At 43.4% G+C, this 23,262-nt stretch overlaps 1 protein-coding gene across 1 annotated transcript; it reads left to right on the top strand.

Moving 5' to 3' along the window:
• Positions 1–5,509: 5,509 nt before the first annotated feature.
• On the top strand, positions 5,510–22,714 carry snrpa1 (small nuclear ribonucleoprotein polypeptide A'). Its single transcript, XM_015953849.3, has 9 exons — positions 5,510–5,716; positions 5,820–5,967; positions 13,604–13,682; positions 17,335–17,381; positions 17,457–17,559; positions 17,637–17,716; positions 17,875–17,947; positions 21,075–21,168; positions 22,388–22,714. The coding sequence occupies exons 1-9, from the start codon at positions 5,635–5,637 to the stop codon at positions 22,525–22,527; spliced, it is 846 nt and encodes a 281-aa protein (XP_015809335.1). The 5' UTR covers positions 5,510–5,634; the 3' UTR covers positions 22,528–22,714.
• The last annotated feature ends 548 nt before the right edge of the window (positions 22,715–23,262 follow it).

Here is a 23,262-nt window from a genome sequence, read left to right as displayed (position 1 = left end):
CACACTCACAAACACACACACACACACACACACACACACACACACACACACGTAGTGTTTCTATGGTTACATTGTGATTTCTTAGTAAATATTCTATTTGTTGAAAGATAAACTTCATTGTATTTATCCTAGTGGATCTATAATTAAATGGGTAAACTAGTAGTAGCACATTCACTGTCAAAGAAAGTAAAATATTATTATCCGGAGAGGGAGAATGTTTAAGTGGTTAGCAACATGCCCATGCAGAACATCGTTGTAGCCTCTTCTAGGGAGAAAAACACTTAAAGAAAAAATAAAGTTAACAGCTGAAATAGCAGAAAATAATACAGTTAAAGAGCAGATTGTAGAAGAAAGTAGTCGAGTGTGGAAAGTGGTCAGTGTATCCTCCAGCAGTCTAAGCCTATAGTTGTCACGTTGAACGAGGTGGAGACGGCGGACCATGTGTGGATGAGCTGACCAGGAGGTAAAATGCAGGCTTCGGATAAAGTAAAAATGGTTTTAATGGCAGGATGGGATGAACAGGACAAAACAACGATGACTACTAACAACAATGATCTGACAGAGGACAGGAGCAAAACAGGTGGTATAAATACAGAAGGCTAATTAGGGAAACATGGGCAGGTTAACGAGGGACAGGTGAGAACAATACGGACTAATCAGGGCAGGAGAGAAACACAGTAAGGAGGGCAGGGGCAGAACCTGACAGTACCCCCCCTTAAGGGCGGATACCAGACGCCCGCAAGGCTATACAAGAGACCGGGAACACTCGACTAGACTGGGGACAGGACTGGAAACACTCGACTAGACTGGGGACAGGACTGGAAACACTCGACTAGACTTGGACTGGAATGTGGAGACTTGACTTGGACTGGAACGTGGAGACTTGACTTGGACTGGAACGTGGAGACTTGACTTGGACTGGAACGTGGAGACTTGACTTGGACTGGAACGTGGAGACTTGACTTGGACTGGAACGTGGAGACTTGACTTGGACTGGAACGTGGAGACTTGACTTGGACTGGAATGTGGAGACTTGACTTGGACTGGAACGTGGAGACTTGACTTGGACTGGAACTTGGAGACTTGACTTGGACTGGAACGTGGAGACTTAACTTGGACTGGAACGTGGAGATGACTTGGACTGGAACGTGGAGACTTGACTTGGACTGGAACGTGAAGACTTGACAGGAACGTGAAGACTTGACTTGACTTGACAGGAACGGGAAGACTTGACAGGAACGTGAAGACTTGACTTGACTTGACAGGAATGGGAAGACTTGACTTGACAGGAACGAGAAGACTTGACTTGACTTGACAGGAACGAGAAGACTTGACTTGACTTGACATGAATGAGAAGACTTGACTTGACAGGAACGAGAAGACTTGACTTGACTTGACAGGAACGGGAAGACTTGACTTGACAGGAACGGGAATACTTGACAGGAACGAGAAGACTTGACAGGAACGAGAAGACTTGACAGGAACGAGAAGACTTGACTCTCTTTTTAATTCTCATCAGAACTCTAGCTGCAGCATTTTGGACAAGCTGAAGACTTTTAACTACATTCTGTGGACTTCCTGAGAGTAATAAATTACAGTAATCCAGTCTTGATGTAATAAATGCATGAACTAGTTTTTCAGCATCACTCCTGGAAAAGATGCTTCTAATCTTAGCAATATTCCGAAGGTGGAAAAAGAAAATCCTACAAACCTGTTTAACGTGGGATTTGAATGACATGTCCTGGTCAAAAATAACACCAAGGTTCCTTACTTTGTTCTCAGAGACTAATTTAATGCCATTCAGGTCAGGTGATTGACTAAGCAATTTCCTTTTCTGGATTTCAGGTCCAAAGATGAGAACTTCAGTCTTGTCTTGATTTACAAGCAGAAATAATATATATTAGTTACAAAATAGCTGTTGATACCTTTAATTTCAATGATGACTAGTAAGAATAATACTTAGACTAGGATCAATGATTTTGTTGCTATTTGAAAATTGACATGAGGCTAAAAAAGGTGTGATTACTGATTAAATGTTAAAAGGGCCCGGAACAGGCACTTCAGGGGTTCTGAAGAGGAGGGTCTGTCGGATTGTTGAACCTCAGATTCAGGAGGAGCAATGTGGTTTTTGTCCTGGCCGTGGAACACTGGACCAGCTCTATACCCTTAGGGGGATCCTGGAGGATGCGTGGGAATTTGCCCTACATGTGTTTTGTGGATTTGGAGAAGGCGTTTGACCACGTCCCTCTGGGGGCCCTGTGGGGGGTACTCCGGGAGTATGGGGTACCAGGACCTCTGATACGGGCTGTTAGGTCCCTGTATGACCGGTGTCAGAGCTTGGTCTGCATAGCCGGCAGTAAGTCGGGCTCGTTCCCAGTGAGAGTTGGACTCCGCCAAGGCTGCCCTTTGTCACCGATTCTGTTCATAACCTTTATGGACAGGATTTCTAGGCGCAGCCAACGTGTGAAGGGCATCCGTTTTGGTGGCCTGAGGATCAGATCTCTGCTTTTTGCAGATGATGTGGTCCTGTTGGCTTCATCAGAGCGTGATCTTCAGCTTTCACTGGAGCGGTTTGCAGCCGAGTGTGAAGCAGCTGGGATGAGAATCAGCTCCTCTAAATCTGAGACCGTGGTCTTGATTCGGAAAAGGGTAGAATGTCTTCTCCGGGTCAGGGATGAGGTCCTGCCCCAAGTGGAGGAGTTTAAGTATCTATGGGTCTTGTTCATGAGTGATGGAAAACTGGAGCGTGAGATCGATAGGCGGATTGGTGCTGCATCTGCAGTGATACGGGCGTTGTACCGGTCTTTCGTGGTGAAGAGAGAGGTGAGTCAGAAGGCGCAGCTCTCGATTTACCGGTCGATCTACGTTCCTATCCTCACCTATGGTCATGAGCTTTGGATAGTGATCGAAAGAACAAGATCGCGGACACAAGCGGCTGAAATGAGTTTTCTCCGAAGAGTGGCTGTGCTCTCCCTTAGAGATAGGGTGAGAAGCTCAGTCATTCGGGAGGGGCTTGGAGTAGACCTGCTGCTCCTCCACATTGAGAGGACTCAGTTGAGGTGGCTCGGGCATCTGGTCAGGATGCCTCCTGGAGGCCTCCCTGGTGAGGTTTTCCGGGCACGTCCAACCGGGAGGAGACCTAAAGGTAGACCCAGGACACGGTGGAGGGACTATGTCTCTCACCTGGCCAGGGAACGCCTTGGGACTCCCCTGGAAGAGCTTGCCCAAGTGGCTGGAGAGAGGGAAGTCTGGGCCTCTCGCCTTACCCCTGCTTTCCACAGGAGTCGTCAGCAGCACGTTACTGCAGCAGCACGTCTTGCTCTCGTAAGCTGCTGCTTGGCCCTTCCCACGAGATGCGAAGCAGCAGGGGACCAGCTGTCACCGACAGAGCACAAAGTCACACGAGTGACTTCGTCAGTAAACACAACAACAAGCAGGAGAAAATCACAACATGGCTCCAAAAGGTTTGTGTTTTATGTTCTGTCCAGTTTATAATAGCCACTACGGACCTGAAAAACAGAGGAGACCGCTAGCTAGGTGATAACTTCTCACGGGGCTGCACAGTTAGTAACTTTTTTTAAAGTAAAGCAACCGGAAGGCAGTACGTTTCTTGATTCTGAAAATCTCGGGAGCTTCGCTCCGTTTCCGCATTCGATTTCCCGTCTTTCCTTCCTCAAAAATGTCGAACTTGACCCGTTTCAGAGGCGTCGCGCGTAGAAAATAGAACCAGCGCATAAAGTAACGTGCTGCTGATGGCTCCGGTGGAAACAAGGGGTTATGCTACTGCCCCTGCGACCTGACTCCGGATAAGCGGATGAAAATGGATGGATGGACGGACGGATGGACGGACGGACGGACGGACGGACGGACGGACGGACGGATGGATGGATGGATGGATGGATGGATGGATGGATGGATGGACGGATGGATGGATGGATGGATGGATGGATGTTAAAAGGGCCTGCCATAAGCTATGGGGTTACAGGTTGCTCATCTTAGGTGTGTTCTTGCTGTGTCGTATCTCTAAGTCCATGCTGTAGTTCTTTTTTAAAATACAGAGCAGTTTTGTTGACCTGTTTTCCCGCTACGTTTCATTTGTGGCTGCAAACTTCCTCAGGCTGACGCTGATGGTGACGTCACTTCCTTCTCCGTTTATCCGTGGGCAGCAGAGGACGGGAGTAAGGGACCCTAAACATTAACACATATAGGAAACCAACACACACAGACCAATATCTATTATGGACATCAGAACACCCCACCATATACAAAATGTCAGTAATCAGAACATTATATCACCGAGCAAACATAATAACAGAAGAAAGAGACCGTAAACAAGAGGACAAACACATACAACATGCTTTAAAGACCTGCGGATACCCGACATGGGTAATAAACAAAGGAAAACAACAAACAACAACAGAAAGAAAAAAACAACCAAAGCAAAGAACCAGCAACCCAGAAAGCCAAGAACCAAAACCAGTGATAACCCTACCATACATTAAAGGCATAACAGAAAAAATAAGAGCAACAATGAAAAAACACAACATAAACACACCAACAAAACCATACACAACAGTTAGAAACAGACTAGTACACCCAAAAGACAAAATACTAGCTGGACTTAAATGTGGAGTCATTTACAAAATCCCATGCAAACTCTGCAATAAAACATACATAGGAGAAACCGGACGCCAACTCAACACACGAACAATAGAACATAGAAAGGAGTGCGAGAAAGAGGCAAGTCGAAAACACACAAGAGCAGCAAAAGAAGAAGCAGAAATCACAATAAAGAAGTCAGCCGTAACAGATCACTGCACAAGAGAAAACCATATAATGGACTGGGACAACACAAGGATCATAAACACCGAACAACAAAAATACAAAAGATGAATAAAAGAAGCTACCGAGATAAGGTGACGTGGATGTGGGACCATGAACAGGGACGATGGAGTTTACACGTTGGACCGCGCATGGGACTGCATCGTCGGAGAGGGGAGAGCGGGCAGCAGAGGGCGACAACATCCTCTGCTGCTCACGGATAAACAGAGAAGGAAGTGACGCCACCATCAGCGTCAGCCTGAGGAAGTTTGCAGCTGCAAACGAAATGTAGCGGGAAAACAGGTAAACAAAACTGTTTAAAAAAGAACTACAGCATGGAATTACAGGTTGCTGCTTTATTCATTTGCTGCTAGGCTATTCACACATATTTAAACAACTTAGCCCTGTTACCTTTTCCTTTAAATAAATGCAGCAAAAGCTTAGATTTTTTTCAGCATTTTCTCAGTCTGCCAACTTGGAGAAGTTTTACCAAACTGTGAAACTCCAGTAGGGAGACGAGCTGCAGCTCCTTAACAGGGACTTTTTATTGGGAAATATACTAAATTTAACATCTTATTGGCACAAATCTAATCCCATATACTCAACACCTACCTATGCACTGATGAGTGATCCAGCTCCACTCCAGGTGGGGCGCTGTAGCACCACTATTTACCACTGACTCGTCCTCGGACAAACCGGAAGTAGAAGAAGCTCTTGTTCTGGCGGCAGCGTGGAATACGTTAGCGTTTACCTCTCTGTGAAACTGTTTAGTTTGCTGTAGAAAGGTTACAAAAGCCCAAGTTCGTGTCCGACATGGTGAAGCTGTCTGCGGAGCTGATTGAGCAGGCTGCTCAGTACACCAACCCTGTGAGAGACAGAGAGCTGGATTTACGAGGTAAACTCGGGCCTTTACCCACGGCTAACTGACTAGGTTAGTGTTGTGTGTGTGTGTGTGTGTGTTTGTGTGCTAACCAGTGTTAGCTCTGCTTTATCTTTAGGTTATAAGATCCCAGTGGTGGAAAACCTCGGAGCTACTCTGGACCAGTTTGACACTGTAGATTTCTCTGATAATGAAGTGAGAAAACTGGACGGCTTCCCTTTGCTAAAGAGGCTGAAGACGCTGCTGATGAACAACAACAGGGTCTGGTAAGTCCCACTGCTCTGTGTGTCACCATGGTCCAGGTCTGCCCCTGAGCTGCACAGGTAGGGTCTGGATGATGGAGACGAGTAGGATCTGGGAACACTTCATGTTGATCCATATCAGTAATTATCGGAAATGTAGAAAATGTATTTTAAGTAACGTACTGGCCATCTTGTGCTACTCCTTAGTTAACTACCTTCAGTAAAGAACACACACTGTTTATTTAAACAGATGTTTTACTAGGATGCAGGTTTTCCAAGATTTGTTTAACCGGGTGTTGATGCCCCTCAACACAATCATTTGCCCCTGCTTCATAAATAACACTTTATATATAAGTCTGAGGCACAACTAGAGTCCCACACCCGTTACATTTGTGATCTAGTAAAGAGACAGTGGGATGACAGCTGAAATGTCCGTCAGACCTCTGGCATCCATTACTCAGAAGAGCATTCTGGAGGCCACGTTTTTAAAAACCACTTTAGCTTCCTTATATTGAACTAAATAATTTGACATTTATGTTGCTAGACTAATTAGGAGTCAGACGCAAGCAGCAGCGTCACGGCCGCCTGACCTTTTGCTGGTCACTCTTCAATGTGCTGTAGATTAAAACATTGGCGTAATCTGCGTTTAGTTGAGACGACGTCGGTGTGATGCAGCTGCTGTCAGGAAGACGTGTAGAACGGTACGACTCTGCATCAGTGGGGTCTGTAGTCACCCGCTCCAACATTTGCATACTTTTTGCTGCTAAAGTAATCTTTTGGAATAAATATTTAAAATGAAATATCAGTTTGAGTTTCTGCAAAATGAAAATAATTTTTTACCACGAGGTTTAGACGGTCCCTCTGCTCAGTGAAAAGCCAGCCCTGACAAAATGATTAAGTTATCAGGGATCGTCATATGAGAGTAATTCACAGAAAACCAAACATGAAAGTATGTGAAAATACTCCAGAATAGTGCAGTCATCCTTAACAAGTTATCGATGTGGTCTGATTAAATGTGTAGAAAGAGCTGCGGCGTCATCTCGGCTGGTTGCTTGAAGACTTTAATAAACCACTGCTAAAGGTAAAAACGCTGCTCTGACTCTTCAGTGCAGCAGAAGTGTTGGTTTTATGAAATTACCTCATCACCTGTTTCTGCTCCAGCGTCCTTAAATCTTCTGGTGCCCCGATCCATTTACTGGGTTTGTTTTAAACACAAGGCTAGTAGCATACAGGAGCCGATTCTGACCAGAAAAAAGTATTAGGGAATAGAAGAGACTTTATTGTTATTGTACAGCGACATTGGAGTGCCACTCCCTTTGGTGCAATTTGTAAAATAATACGGAATAAAATAAACGTAAAATCAACAGTAATATTTACAAATGTATAGAAAGAGTAGCAGCATCAGTCAGGTTCTGTGCAGGTTAAGCAGAATTTTAGCATATTGAGTAAACACTAATAGTAAGAGTAAACGTGTGGCTCGGGTTTACAGGCTCATCTGGTTTTGTGGTCGTTTGCTACTCTGGTAGCTCTGGGAAAGAAGCTATCCCTGGTTTTATGTGACCTGCACCATCAGCCTGACGGTAACGGGTCAAACAGATGGTTACTGGGGTGAGAGTAGTCCTCGATGTTCCTGCTCTACTGGGGTAATGAGAGTTGGCAATGTGCTTCAGGCTGGGCAGAGAGCATCCAGTGGTCTTCTGGGCTGTGCTGATGACCCTCTGCAGTACTTTCCTGTCTGCAGCTGAGCACCCTGCATACCATGTTGTGATGCCGTACGCTTGGATGCCCTTTGTGGTGGCTCTGTAGAATGTGACCAGCAGCCTCTCCTCCAGGTCGTTCCTTCTGAGCACTCTCATGAAGTTTTTACCACCGCTGTGGTGTTTGCAGTCCAGGAGAGATCATCAGAGATCTGCACGCCCAGAAAGCTCACGGAGTGCACCCTCTCCACACAGTCCCCGTGAATGTAAAGTAAGGCCGGGTCGGCCCTGCCCTTCCTGAAGTCCAAGATAAGTTCTTCAGTTTTTGTGGTGTTCAGTTGGAGGTTGTTTCCTGAACACCACACAGTCAGTCTGTTGACCTCATCTCTGTAGTCCCACTCATCCCCCCTTGAGATGAGTCCAACCACAGTGGTGTCATCCACAAACTTAATGATGGTGTTTGAGAGATGGGTCGGGGAGCAGTCGGATGTGTAAACGGGAGGGGACTCCGAACACATCCTTGTGGAGCGCCGGTGCTGGAGAGGTGGGGGCCGAGTCTGACAGACTTTGGTCTGTTTGTCAGGAAGTCCTTAATCCAGATGGGGGTGGAGAGTCCCAGGCGAGACAGTTTCTGGACCCGGATCTGTGGGATGGTGTAACTGAGCGCATTCTGACATGGCTTCCTTGGTGTTCCAGATGACTCAGCTCAGCGATGCACCGATATAAAAGTTTTGGGCTGATACCGATGTCTGATATTAAGATCACTATTATGGCCTATAATCTATATTTGCAGGTACCGATATACTGTCATTAATGCTTCTAAAATCAGCAGATTTTGTATAGAATGAAAATGATTCAAACTGAATTTACGTTATTATTTACACACACCACTCATTTACGGTTATGTGATGATTTCATTCACTGTTCACATGACTAAACAAACACACATCACCCCCTCATCCTCTGAAACAGGCAAACAAATGGAGACGAGATGGAAAAAAATATCGGTTGTTAATATCGGCCCGTTTTTTTTTTTATTGAACCGATGCCGATATTAGGGATGCACCGATGGATCGGCATTTGATCGTAATCGGCCGATAGCGCCCCTATCGGTTTTGATCGGAATTTTCAAAATAGATCAAAGCAAACCGATCAGGTAGGGTTGTCACGGTAACCAGTGTAGCGCTAAACCCCGGTAAAAAAAAAAAGTTGACAATAATAACCGTCTTGTTTTTATAAAACTATATTATCTTGGTGGGTTTACCGTGGCTGCGGTGTAGGCGCGGTGACCCTTACCAGCCACCGTATCATCTGCAGAAGTTGCCGGCGGCACATACACGCTTTGTTTAAAACAAAACTTTCTTGAAGCTAAAGCTGAAATAATGGTCAAAGGAGGAGACGGCAGCGCTCAGGAGGACATTTATTATCCCTCAAAGAAGACAAAGTCGGAAGTACGGGCATATTTTAGATATTTGAAGAATGCCGAGGGAGTTTATAGAAGACGGGCGGCTATCCTGTTTGCAGCACGTGCAGAAAAAGTGTCTGTGAAAGGCAGCAACGCTTCTTATCTCATGACACATCTGCGTGACCATCACCCACAACTCTACAGTCAACGCAAGGCAAGCTAACGTTGGCCTTTTAGCTAAAATGCGTGATCCGAGGATTTGGGTTGAGGGAGAATGCAATGAGTCGCTATATAAAGCAGCCGCAGCGCCGCTACCTGCATATAAACCGTGTCGCGGACACCGCCATGTTGAAATGACGCTATGCATTACGGGGCTCCCGCAGGGGCAGATAAGAGTTGGTCTCTCTCCGAGAATAATTATGAATTTAACAACGATTACTGCCTGATGACATTTTCCCACATCTGCAAAGCTCACTGGAAGGACACAAACCGAGGACGATATTTTCCTGATATAGGGTTTATTACTCAAGTAAGGGTAAAAAAAAAAAAGTATCTGATTAGAAGGCTACTTGAGTACTGAGTATCATCTGATCTAATATTTTTAAATAATGACATCAAACAGACATAAAATACGAAGTTATGGGCAAATATTGGTATTTTAAAGACTAAAGGGGAAAAATGTAAACAAATAAACAACATAATTTCAAAATAACACATTTTAGGCAAAATTTAGACACAAACTGAGGACAATATTTTCCTGATATACAGTGTTTATTTAATTGTGTGAAAATGTAGCACGTTTAAAAAAAATACCGCGATAATACCGAAAACCGTGGTAATTTTGGTCACATTAACCGTGAGGTTAAATTTTCACACCGTGACAACCTTAATACAGACCATTTTAGATTAGGTTACATTTCCTTTATTCCCAGATTATGTAGTTTGTAGCACTCATTATAATGTTGTAGAAAATTTCTGGCCAATCCACGTGATCGGTATCGGTGATCGGTATCGGTGATCAGCATTCTTTGATATCGGTATCGGTGATCGGCAGCAAAAAACCTGATCGGTGCATCCCTAGCCGATATGTTAAAAAATTACTAACATCGGCCAAGCCTGATATTGATGCCGATATTTTGCAGAAGGAGCCTGATGTGCTGGCAGACCAGCTCTTCCTCACTACAGGCGTAAGTGCAACAGGCCTGTAGTCGTTGAGGCTGTCCACTGCTGCCTTCTTGGCGATGGGGATAATGGTGGAGGTTTTGAGGCAGGGTGGTAAGGTGTTGAGTGACAAACACAAGTTGAAGATTTTAGTGAAGACCCCAAACAGTTGGCCAGCACATGCTCTGAGAATATTTTCATGTATTCCGTCAGGGCCTGCTGCCTTCCTGGGATTCACTGACCTCAGAACACATCCCACTCAATTAGGGCTGCACGATATTAGGAAAACCTGCGATATTTGATAACAGTGCGTAATATTGCGATATCGATATTACTCACGATAAATGAACAAATACTAAAGTATGCAGTGTTGATGTCGTCTGGCGTGTGACGTCTGCTCTGGGTTCAAAGCAAACAAAAACTAATGCATGAATTCCATTACAACATAACATTTTTATTGCAAAAATATGCAGCTGCTCCTGCTACTGTATTAGCAGCTGCACCTGCTACTGTATTAGCAGCTGCACCTGCTACTGTATTAGCAGCAAAACAACAAACTGCATGCATGCAGTTTCTCAGTGACTTTAAAACATCACCACCACCATAAAACTTTTTCTGATGCTCCAAATACAGAAAAACATCCCTTACCAGGGTCTTTGAATACATAAAAATATCAGAAAATAAGTTTAAATGTTAAATAATAGTTAACATCACTTAAATGCAACAGCAAATTCTCTCATTGCTACTGAACATTTTCTCCACTTATGTGGTTATGATACAAGGCTGTGCTATTGGGAAGTGATCTGTGCTGGGCCAAACTAGGAGAATATTAAGATTTTCTGAGGGAAAGAGAAAAACAATTGTCTACCTTTCAGAAGAGGAACTAACTACATGGAAAATATGTGAAAACGTTTGTTTTTAACCCCAAATTGAACAAGTTTACCTAGATCTTAAAAAGCAGCTCAGATGATGAAACTGCAACTATGATTCTGATAACAAGCTAACAAATTGAACTAGCTCGTCTAAGATAACCGGCTAGCAGAGCTTCTGACTGACAGTTTATGTGCAGCAGCAAATCAACTATCCTGATTAACAAGGTTATAAAAGCTCATAAAGGAAAAATCACTTTGATGTGTGGGGGAACTTTTCCAGGCCCTCTTTAGCAGCTCAGGGTGGGACTGGGAGGAGAGTGCTGTAGCCTTTTAGCTGGAAGCTAACCGGAGCCAGAAACCTCAGCACAAAGTGCGTTCGTTAATCTGAGCCAGCATGACGAACAAGGGAAGCGAGCGGAAAGTGGAGCGGAGATAGTGGAATTTTGGGGATACAGTCTGTGCTGGAGCGGGTGAACCAGGCGGCGGCCCAAAGTAAGCGCAGCCCGGGAAGCTCTGCTCGGCAGCACCGTCTCCGGCGCATGGAGGAAGTGGCGGTGCCAAAAACAAGAGCGGTTATGTAAGGCTGGCAAAAATCTCAACCTTCGGATGTAGACCGCCGAGCAGCGTGGGGCAGCTCGTAGGGGGCGGGCGTATTAGTGAACGAACCCATCTGATTGGCCGCATATCAGAAGGGCTACATTTGATTGTTCAAATAATACTTCCTGTAAAAAACAGAGCTGGTTTACAAAAAGTTGATGTATGACACAGATGGAAATGTTTGAACCAAACATTTATCGCTGTTTTTGACGTGCTTTGCGATGGGCCTATCGCACGTCCTGTTATCGCGATGACGATAATTTTTCAATATATTGTGCAGCCCTATTCTGCACTGTATTTGAATTTATATTTGCCACCGCTATTGGCTAAGAGGTATGCTATGATGTAAACTGGTACATTATGATGTCACAATGCCTTTGTAAGCCTGTGTGTTTGTGTATTTGTTAGCAGCTCCGCCCTCTCGGTCTGCCAGGCAACAGCATTTGTTGCATTTTTCAAACATTAAGTGAGAGTGAAGTAAGTCTCTTGTAGGGGGTGACTTGCTCTTTAAGCTCAGCAAAAAAATGTACTTACGCCAAGTAGGTTTGTAATCTATCAAACATGGAGTACGCACAGCTTTACGTAATCTCCGCTTCATAAATCTGAGACTAACGAGAATGTTTCTCAGCTGCATTTTAGTCACATCTCGCCCTCACCACGCCCACTTACTGCCATAAACAGTCAATGCAAAGTGCCCTGTGGATCTCATGCATATACATAAGCCGGCTGTTGCAGCGCTCCGCCAATGACATGTCGACCGTAGATCAAGGCAGATCACGGAAACGCTATTTCACAGAAGCAGAAGTTGAGGTACCTGCGGGTGAGGTGGAGAAATGAAAGGAAGTGCTTTTGCAAAACAAATAAGAGAAAACCCACAGAGTGGCTCAGCGTTGCTGAAGCTGTCAATGTTGTGAGTTCTTCAGAGAGATCTGTGGTAGATATAAAAAAAATTGTCCAATTGGGATTCGATCCCCAGACTCCCAGGTGAAAGTCACGTGAACTAACCAGTCACCCAAACAGAGATCTCCCTTGTTCAAGTAGCCAGGGCGCATGATCAATCGGGTCACGGTGACAGGACACGCACTGTCACAGATGCATGACATCCTGTCTCAGTCTGTCCCCCTGCTGACTGATTCTGCGCATTCTGACACCTTAGTTTGTTTGAGCTAACGTGTGCCATCAGAAACATTCAAACCATTTTTAAAAGAGAAGTTGAGTTTTTTCAAGAAAAACCTCCGGGGGTGGGGGGGGGGTTCACACGGTCCGCTGCTGTTTCTCACCAGTATCAGCTGATGGAGGGTGCTAGTTTTGTTGCGCCGTCCGTGTCAGCCGACACGGTAGGGTCGGGGAGGGGGGCGGGGCATGATGCTTAGCCTGGCGTTGGGGGAAACCCTTCATCATTTCTGCATCCACCATGTCCCAGACACAGTGAAACAAACATCAAGCCCAACGTTTGGAGCTTGTAAGCTCCATACACCTTGCTCTCATGCAGCACCAGCTGTCTGTTGCTGTGTGCTGCTGCAGCATCATCTATCCAGCTGGATGAGCGAATTTCTTCATCAGATAGTTTTTATCCTGCTTCATAATCAGAGTCCTCTTTCCGACAGGGAGCTTCTCGGTGGGAGGCAGTTTTCTAACCCTAAAAACTCAGAAACTTTCAATATGGTGATGGGAAATAACAGGTTTTAAGAGGAAATATTGAGCACAAAAATATGGAGTTGAAGTAAACTCGTCTGCCACGTCTGAAGGCTTCTTATCTTCTGTTTACAGTTTCTCAAGACAACTTGAAGATAGTTGACCTGTAAATACTGGCAGGATAAAAGTTTAGTCTATATCACCCAGCCCTGGGTTCAGTCTACCATTGGTGGTCATTTAAGGTTCATAAAGAACTGCTGACTTTGCTTTATGATGTCCTCATCTTATTGCAGTCGTATCGGCGAAAATCTGGAGCAGTGTCTACCAAGTCTACGAGAGCTGGTTCTGACAAACAACAACATCCAAGATCTGGTGAGGACCCTTTACAGTAATATGTTCAAAACCTGTTCCACCTAATCTCTTTACACTTTATACTTTTGCTTGGGTAGGACATGCTGAACCTTCTAAATGGTCTGAGGTGGTTTCTTAGATGTAGGGATGGGTGCCTTTGACATTCGAAACAATAGATACCAATTCCCGGTACCGACGAATCGATACCAGTACTTAAAGTGAGGGTCAAGGCCTGGGTGGAGACGTACGTCATCCACACTTCCTGTTAGGAAAACGCATCTGAAAGAGGCGTCGCCTTGCGGCCTGAGAGAGCGGCACTGAGGCAGTGATAGACCGCACCCCCCTCAACCCTTCCCGCGTGTGCTGTCAGTTTCTCAATCTAAAAACGAGTCGTTAACGAACGTGCACGCAATCACACAAGCCTTACCGCTCAGGAGAACAGCAGACACAGATTCTGCAGGATTTCCTGTTAAACTTGATCATTAGATGAAAAGGGGACGAGGACATTTATTACAAGGAGTCGAGCAGCTCAGAGAGCCAGCGTGTCATATCGGCAGGTGAGTGGCTGAGGCAGGTGGAGGTGCGGCTGCCTCAGCTGGAGACCTAGAGTAAGTTGCACTAAACTGCCACACTGATAATTACACATATGTACAGCACCATTACACACACATCTATACAGGTTATCAGTAAAAAACAAGTTCATTTAGGAGTTACTTGCTCTTTAACAAACAAATTTTTGATACTTTTGAGTGTTTAATTATTTAAATCACTTCATAAATTACATATTATCTTCCCAACATTTTTGGTGAACATAACGAGAAATAACATACAACTGTTTGTATTTTATCATCGTAGTGTTGTACAACATGAAAACCTTTGACAACAACTGTTTCTAAATGACACAAAACCTAACCAGCTCCAGGTACTTCTAAACCTCTTCTAATCCCTCTGGATTAGAAGAGGTTTTCTGACCCACCACCACCACTGTGATGAGGAGACCATGTATTATACAAAAGAAACTAAAGCAAACTTTGAAACCATACAACAGTTTGTATTTTAATATTGTGATGTTTCCCTAACTAAACCAGCTCCATGTACTCCTGTTTCTCTCCGTTCTCCTCTGGACAAACTGTGTGATGACGGGTCTTTGTAGTTTTATAAACTTTGTGATGGTGGTCCTTGTAGTTTTATAAACTTTGTGATGGTGAGTTCTTGTAGTTTTTTAAACTGTGTGATGGTGGGTTCTTGTATTTTATAAACTGTGATGGTGGGTTCTTGTAGTTTTATAAACTGTGATGGTGGGTCTTTGTGTGATGATGGGTTCTTGTAGTTTTATAAACCGTGTGAGGGTGGGTTCTTGTAGTTTCATAAACTGTGATGGTGGGTCCTTGTAGTTTCATAAATTGTGTGATGGTGGGTCTTTGTTGTTTTGTAAACTGTGGGATGGTGGGTTCTTGTAGTTTCATAAACTGTGTGATGGTGGGTCTTTGTAGTTTCATAAACTGTGTGATGGTGGTCTTTGTAGTTTCATAAACTGTGTGATGGTGGGTCTTTGTAGTTTCATAAACTGTGTGATGGTGGGTCTTTGTAGTTTCATAAACTGTGATGGTGGGTCTTTGTTGCTTTATAAACTGTGTGATGGTGGGTTCTTGTAGTTTTATAAACTGTGTGATGGTGGTCTTTGTAGTTTCATAAACTGTGTGATGGTGGGTCTTTGTAGTTTCATAAACTGTGTGATGGTGGTCTTTGTAGTTTCATAAACTGTGTGATGGTGGGTCTTTGTAGTTTCATAAACTGTGTGATGGTGGGTCTTTGTAGTTTCATAAACTGTGATGGTGGGTCTTTGTTGCTTTATAAACTGTGTGATGGTGGGTTCTTGTAGTTTTATAAACTGTGTGATGGTGGTCTTTGTAGTTTCATAAACTGTGATGGTGGGTCTTTGTAGTTTCATAAACTGTGTGATGGTGGGTCTTTGTTGTTTTATAAACTGTGTGATGGTGGGTCTTTGTTGTTTTATAAACTGTGTGATGGTGGGTCTTTGTAGTTTCATAAACTGTGTGATGGTGGGTCTTTGTAGTTTCATAAACTGTGTGATGGTGGGTCTTTGTAGTTTCATAAACTGTGTGATGGTGGGGTTTTGTAGTTTCATAAACTTTGTGATGGTGGGTCTTTGTAGTTTCATAAACTGTGTGATGGTGGTCTTTGTAGTTTCATAAACTGTGTGATGGTGGGTCTTTGTAGTTTTATCAACTGATATTTATACTGAAGCAAACATCTCTGCTGTGAACTACATTTACTGCATCTTCATTCCTTTTGCCGTTTTTTTTTCAGACTGTTTTATTTTTCCCACTCTGAAGTTGGAATTTCCGAGGAGAAAGTGAACGCACCATTAGCTATGTAAACAAATACTAAACTATCAAGCTAATGTGATCTTAAACAGTTTATTTTGCTGCTGAAACAGATCAAGATGCCTCATACTCAGATTGTTGTCGCTGGTTTCATCATCACTCAGCAGCCCATCGCATTTAGTGAAGTGAAGCCAAATTTTAGAGCGCGTTCGCTTTCTTCTAGTCGGAATTTCAGCGTTCCGAGGAGAAAGAGAACGCACCATTAGCTGAACAGAAGCTATGCATTTTATTTCACTACTGGAGCACATTAAGATTATGATGATGCCTCACTTAGATCGTTGTTGCTGGTTTCATCATCACCCAGTTACCCATCCCATTTAGTGAGGTGGACCCAAACCTCTGAACATTTCCTCTCTGCCATGCTGCTCTGTTTACAGCTCACCTACAGTGACTGATGACTTATGCCGGCATGAGGCACGAGTACCGAAAAAGGCACTGTTTATTATGACAGTTGGTACTATGGAATTTGGTCGGTGCCTTAAAAAGTACCCAATTTGGTACCCATCCCTGCTTAGAAGAGACTTAAGTTAGGTCAATCCAGAATAGCTAATCCTGAAACACAGCTATTACTAACACCAAATATGGAGTTCTGGAATATATGCCTGTTTCCACTATTGGAGCTTCAGGGTAATTCTAACTGTCTCCATTTCATTGGCTCGGCAGCACCAGACCATTTTCTGGGCCTCTGCAGGTTTACCTGAGGTGGGGTAGGTAATGGGAATGGCCCAGTCGAGTCGCTGAGCAGCTCTTGTGATTAACTCACGCTGATTAGTTGCAACGCAATAGGAAATGACATTGGCGTATGTCGCCAAAGTAACTGGCATATGTAAAATCTGCTGTTGAGGCAGAATGGAAGGAAAAGAAAATGAGCAGTGTACATGCAGCTTTAAGATCGATGTTTCTAAACTCCTTAGGCCGTGAAAATCCCCCACAACCATGCAATTCGCACCTCTTTGTGGTCTCGCAGAGCACTGCTTCTTCTGGTCATTGAATGCCACACATCCAGTCTCCCTTTCTCCTGAAGTTATTAAATGACAGCACACTAGGACAGAACATGTTTAATAGTGTCAGTGGATGCCTTTTGGCGCTGACATAGAATGTTCTGAACGAGTGATTTTTGTATGAGACACAGCAGTTGAGAGAACCCAGCCATCATATCTTCCAGTCTATTTTACCCCTCCTAGAAACTTCTCTGAACCCCTCTAGTGGAAACATGGCTTGTGTGACAAACAGTACCTCTGAGTGATTGTTCTGTTCCTCTGTAGGGTGACTTGGACCCTCTGGCCTCGGTGAAGACTTTAACTCTTCTCAGGTATTATTGTGGGACTCATATGGATGTTTACAATACATGTTTTTATTGTACTTTATTAAAATCCTGTATTTCCAGCTTGTTGAGGAATCCAGTCACAAACAAGAAGCATTACAGGCTGTACGTCATCAACAAAATACCACAGATTCGCGTTCTTGATTTTCAGAAAGTGAAGCTCAAGGTGATTTAAAGGGGATAATTTAAAGTGTTTGTTTTATATGATTTTAGTTTAATTTATTTCCTAACCTTTTGCTATAGGAACGTCAAGAGGCAGAAAAGATGTTCAAAGGCAAACGCGGTGCTCAGCTTGCCAAGGATATCTCCCAGCGAATGAAAACGTAAGGTTGAAGTGTGTGTTGAACAGCAGCTGCTCTGGCCATCACCATCAGCCTCTGGTGCTGTATGCATCAGCATGTGTTGGAATAAAACCACTTATTTCAAAAACATAAAGCCCAATGCTCAAATGTAAGCCGAGGCCCACGTGTGTTCCTTTCAGATTCACTCCTGGAGTCTCGGCGCAGCCGGAGAAGAAGAGTGGACCATCTCAAGCAGACGTGGAGGCAATCAAGGTGAGCTTGCTACTATCAAAATTATTGTGACCGTTCTGCAGTAGGTTGATCATCCTCTGAAGTTCACTGTTATTACAGTATTACCGTAAACGGCTGGTGTTAAAAATAGTAACGGTTCCCAAAAAAACAAGGATTAATTAAATACAAATAAAAACGATAAATAAGTTGTTTCATGTATGAAATGGATGCATGGCTGAATTTTCAGTTTTACTTCAATAGTTAAAAATGTTTTCTTGAATATTGGAGACGTTCCATAAAGTATATGAACCAACTATGTCCAAAATGAACGCAACTCCTGCAATTTGGGAGTTGTTTGGGTTTGAAGCAAACTTAAAAGGAGAGCCGGTAAACACTGATCAGGTGGTTTGTGCAAACACAAGATGGAGTTCCCGTCAGGGCAGCGGCGCTCCAGAGCTGAAATAGCAGGCTTCTGTTTGGTGCCTGTTGTTAAGAGACGACAACACACTTGTCTGGTAGGACACATACAGCCATCCTCCCCTAGTGTTTTATAGTGTTTGTCATAATACTTCTGATACGTATAGAAAGTATTTTACAGTCAAATGTATTTAAAACAATACAAAACATTCAAGTAATTGTTATAATTATTTTTCCAAACAATCCAACAAAATATTTCTGATGAAATAAATAAAGCTGAAGATATTTTAAATGATATACAAGCTAAATGTGATGAAAAAAACTAAATTCTGAATATTTAGCTTGGTCCCCAAAATGCCTTGATACGGCCCTGGGTGAGACAAAGTTTTAAAGGGACTTTAATGAAGTTTAACAACCAATACATGTATAAAAAATTTTAATTTCCTCTCATACATTCTCCTGCAGGGTGATCCATGGCATTTTTACTGTGATTGCCTCTTGTGTTCCTGTAAAATCACAGAAAAAGAGCATGTTGGGGTCGAACAAGCCTGCTTCCCCAGTGCCTTCCAGAGGCAGCGTGATGACGTCATGCATGTTCACCCTCAGGCATACCCCGTAGCGTTGGCTATCTGTAGCTCAGCAGCAAAGCGAGAGGCAGTGTTGCCAACTTAGCGATTTTGTCGCTGTTCCTAGCAACAGACCTAGCAACATTTCTGAGGATCCTTTTGGGGGGGGAGGTTCAGGGGCGATAGTATAGTGCACAAACGCAATGGTGTATTGTACAAACGCGATGGTGTATTGTAGAAACGCAATGGTATATTGTACAAACGCGATGGTGTATTGTAGAAACGCAATGGTATATTGTACAAACGCGATGGTGTATTGTAGAAACGCGATGGTGTATTGTAGAAACGCAATGGTATATTGTACAAACGCGATGGTATACTGTAGAAACGCGATGGTGTATTGTAGAAACGCAATGGTATATTGTACAAACGTGATGGTATATTGTACAAACGCGATGGTGTAGTGTACAAACGCGATGGTGTAGTGTACAAACGTGATGGTATAATGTGCAAACGCGATGGTATAATGTGCAAACGCAATGGTATATTGTACAACCGCGATGGTGTAGTGTACAAACGCCATGGTGTAGTGTAGAAACGCGATGGTGTATTGTAGAAACGCAATGGTATATTGTACAAACGCGATGGTATATTGTACAAACGCGATGGTGTAGTGTACAAACGCGATGGTATAATGTGCAAACGCGATGGTATAATTTGCAAACGCAATGGTATATTGTACAAACGCGATTGTATATTGTACAAACGCGATTGTATATTGTACAAACGCGATGGTATAATGTACAAACTCGATGGTATAATGTACAAACGCGATGGTATAATGTACAAACGCGATGGTGTGTTGTACAAACGCGATGGTGTAGTGTACAAACGCGATGGTATAATGTGCAAACGCGATGGTATAATGTACAAACGTGATGGTATAATGTACAAACGCGATGGTATAATGTGCAAACGCAATGGTATAATGTGCAAACGCAATGGTATATTGTACAACCGCGATGGTGTAGTGTACAAACGCCATGGTGTAGTGTAGAAACGCGATGGTGTATTGTAGAAACGCAATGGTATATGGTACAAACGCGATGGTATAATGTACAAACGCGATGGTATATTGTACAAACGCGATGGTGTAGTGTACAAACGCGATGGTATAATGTACAAACGCGATGGTATATTGTACAAACGCGATGGTGTAGTGTACAAACGCGATGGTATAATGTGCAAACGCGATGGTATAATGTGCAAACGCAATGGTATATTGTACAAACGCGATTGTATATTGTACAAACGCGATGGTATAATGTACAAACGCGATGGTATAATGTACAAACGCGATGGTATAATGTACAAACGTGATGGTATAATGTGCAAACGCGATGGTATAATGTGCAAACGCAATGGTATATTGTACAACCGCGATGGTGTAGTGTAAAAACGCCATGGTGTAGTGTAGAAACGCGATGGTGTATTGTAGAAACGCAATGGTATATTGTACAAACGCGATGGTATATTGTACAAACGCGATGGTGTAGTGTACAAACGCGATGGTATAATGTGCAAACGCGATGGTATAATGTGCAAACGCGATTGTATATTGTACAAACGCGATTGTATATTGTACAAACGCGATGGTATAATGTACAAACGCGATGGTATAATGTACAAACGCGATGGTATAATGTACAAACGCGATGGTATAATGTACAAACGCGATGGTGTGTTGTACAAACGCGATGGTGTGTTGTACAAACGCGATGGTGTGTTGTACAAACGCGATGGTATAATGTACAAACGAGATGGTACATTGTAAAAACGAGATGGTACATTGTACAAACGCGATGGTATATTGTACAAACGCGATGGTATATTATACAAATGTGAAAATTGTTAGAACAATAAAGTTGAGATGTTATAACGTGATATTGCTCCAATTTTATTTTGTGTGGGTGGCAGCTTTACGCTGCTGTAAACGTCTATCGCGAGATACATTGCTACTGAATTATTGTTCTGTGTTGGAACGTTGAAGCTGTTTCAAAATAAACTATGTGGAATAGATTGTAGTTATCACCAAAGCTGTTTCGTCTCTGATCACTCTGAAAAGATCTTCAGCTGTAGTATCACCTTGACCAACACCAATGAGTAGACATGGTTATCTTTTTCAGAATGCCATTACAAATGCCTCATCGTTGGCTGAGGTGGAGAGGTTGACGGGAATGCTGCAGGCTGGACAGATCCCAGGTCGAGACGCTCAACAAGGTCAGGTCAAACCCGAGATGTTTTATTTTCTTTGTAGGAGTGAGCTCATGAAGCTCAGTAGAAGCCTGGGGCATCATTTATTAGCCTGGCCTGCCAGACTCAAACGGTCTGTTCTACACGGAGGACGAGTCTGGATCCTCAGAGGCAGAAAGCACCATGAGGGGCGGGACTAGCCAGCTCATAAATCAGACAAAAGGCGGAATTGACAGCTGTGAGCTGTAATTTTTTTTCTGTAGTCAAAAATGGTGTCTGGCCACGGCGTAAACATCTTATTTTTATAAGAAAGGCTTTTAGCTTTTCTTGTGGTTTTAAAGACACGTCCAAGTCATTTAGAACAGAGGAAAGAGCGGCAGCGAACGCCACTTTAGACGCCATCTTTGTTGTTTATGAGAAACTGAGCATGGTGGTGCGTGGCGTACACGCACCACAATGCGTGTACGCCACACACTGTGGTGAGCGCTGATTGGCTCAGGTAAAATTCTGAAGGGGTGGGGTTATTTTTAGAAGAGCTTTACCAGGCCCGTTGCTTCTCATAAGGAAGCATTGGCATGGCTGGCAGGGCTACTCATTAGTAAAGCTTTGTGTAGAATCCTTTCTAAAACTACTCAAACACCAGAAAGTAATAATCCACTCACGCAAATGAACTTTCCTTTCTTCCTCCATAACGGAGCATCACTCGCTGCTGGATTCTTCATCTTCGACTCTTTGTGCTCTAGCAGCCTCGACGTGATGCTTGTGATTTGATCGCCCATCAAAAGTATTCTTGTAATGCAAGTAATAAGTGCAGCTACCTCCAAATCTCCCGTTAGCTTAGCTTTGCGGTGTTGTTTTTCCAACACTCAAATAACAATCCACACTGTCGCTGGCGGCTTTGTGAAAAGCCCCCGAGGTTGTGCCAGCGCAATCTGCAAAGGGTCCCCTGGGAACGGTGCGACAGCATCTATTGTGGTATTATGATTTGAAATGAACACATGACTGACCGTGTGTGAAAAGGTTTTGGTGTTTTCATTTATTTTCTTTGAGAAATGGCCAAAACGGGTTTTAAAAGTCTACCAGGATGTGTAAGCTTATGGACACAACTATAGGTCTGTAAGGCGCTACGGAAGTAAAGGCTGACTTGTGTTAATACGCCAAACAGATGTTGTAGTGAAGCATCCAGCTGTTTTAAGTGTTTATGTTGTACTTCGCAGTAAAGACATATTTGTATGTGTATGATTAGGTTCGGCTGAGATGGAGGAGGAGGAAGAGGAGGGCGCTGAGGCTGGAGCTCACATGGAGGAGGATTATGGAGAAGATGAGAAAGATATGGATCAGAGAGATGAAGATATGGACGAAGAGCCGCATGTAAACGGCTCCTGAATCAGACGTTTTTGCTTTTCTTTGAAGATTTATTGCGTTGCACTTTTTTATTTTTATTTTTTACCAGGGCTGTTTTCTGTAAGTCTTGTACGACACAAATCTAACTGAATTGGTTTGCTGCTGTGTGGCTTCGCTGTAGACTATTCTTTGTATTCCCCCTTCAGTAACAATAAAAAATGTACAAAGAGCTCAAAGTCCAGTTTTCTTTACTCCTACGTGAAAACTTGTTTAACAGGTCACCTGGTGGATGTGAACCTTCTGACTTCGCTACAACAGCAGCTGCAGGAACGCTCCTTTAGGCGTTAATAATGACGTTCCTGCTCTAGATTAGAAAACACAAATGCTGCAGATCCACTCTTTCTCCCAAATGTTATTCTTTATTTAAAAAAATAAACGATGACTAAAAAATGCAGTTAACGACAAGATGCCAAGGAGCTAAAAATAGATTTGGGGTGACTAAAACATGACAAGACGTGCATGAATGAGTTTTTGTTGACAAGACTGGACAGAAGTGATGCTTAAACGTTGTGCTGTCCTGGATCTGCGTTTCCTGGTTTCACCCCCTAGACAGCAAGATTATAGCGCTCCAGTGAAGACTAGAATTGCTCTTTAGTGCTGGTGAAAGTTCTCAGTCATCCAGGTCATGGGAATGCAGTTAGAATATTTTACATTTATAACTAAACAGGAAAACAGGAAATGACTTGGACAAACTATTTCAATTGAACAGTTTAAACT

The sequence above is a fragment of the Nothobranchius furzeri genome, chromosome 9 (genome assembly GCF_043380555.1).
Source record: "Nothobranchius furzeri strain GRZ-AD chromosome 9, NfurGRZ-RIMD1, whole genome shotgun sequence".
Lineage (NCBI taxonomy): Eukaryota > Metazoa > Chordata > Actinopteri > Cyprinodontiformes > Nothobranchiidae > Nothobranchius > Nothobranchius furzeri.
The sequence above is the reverse complement of the archived record's forward strand: the minus strand, read 5'-3'. Positions and strand labels throughout refer to the sequence as shown.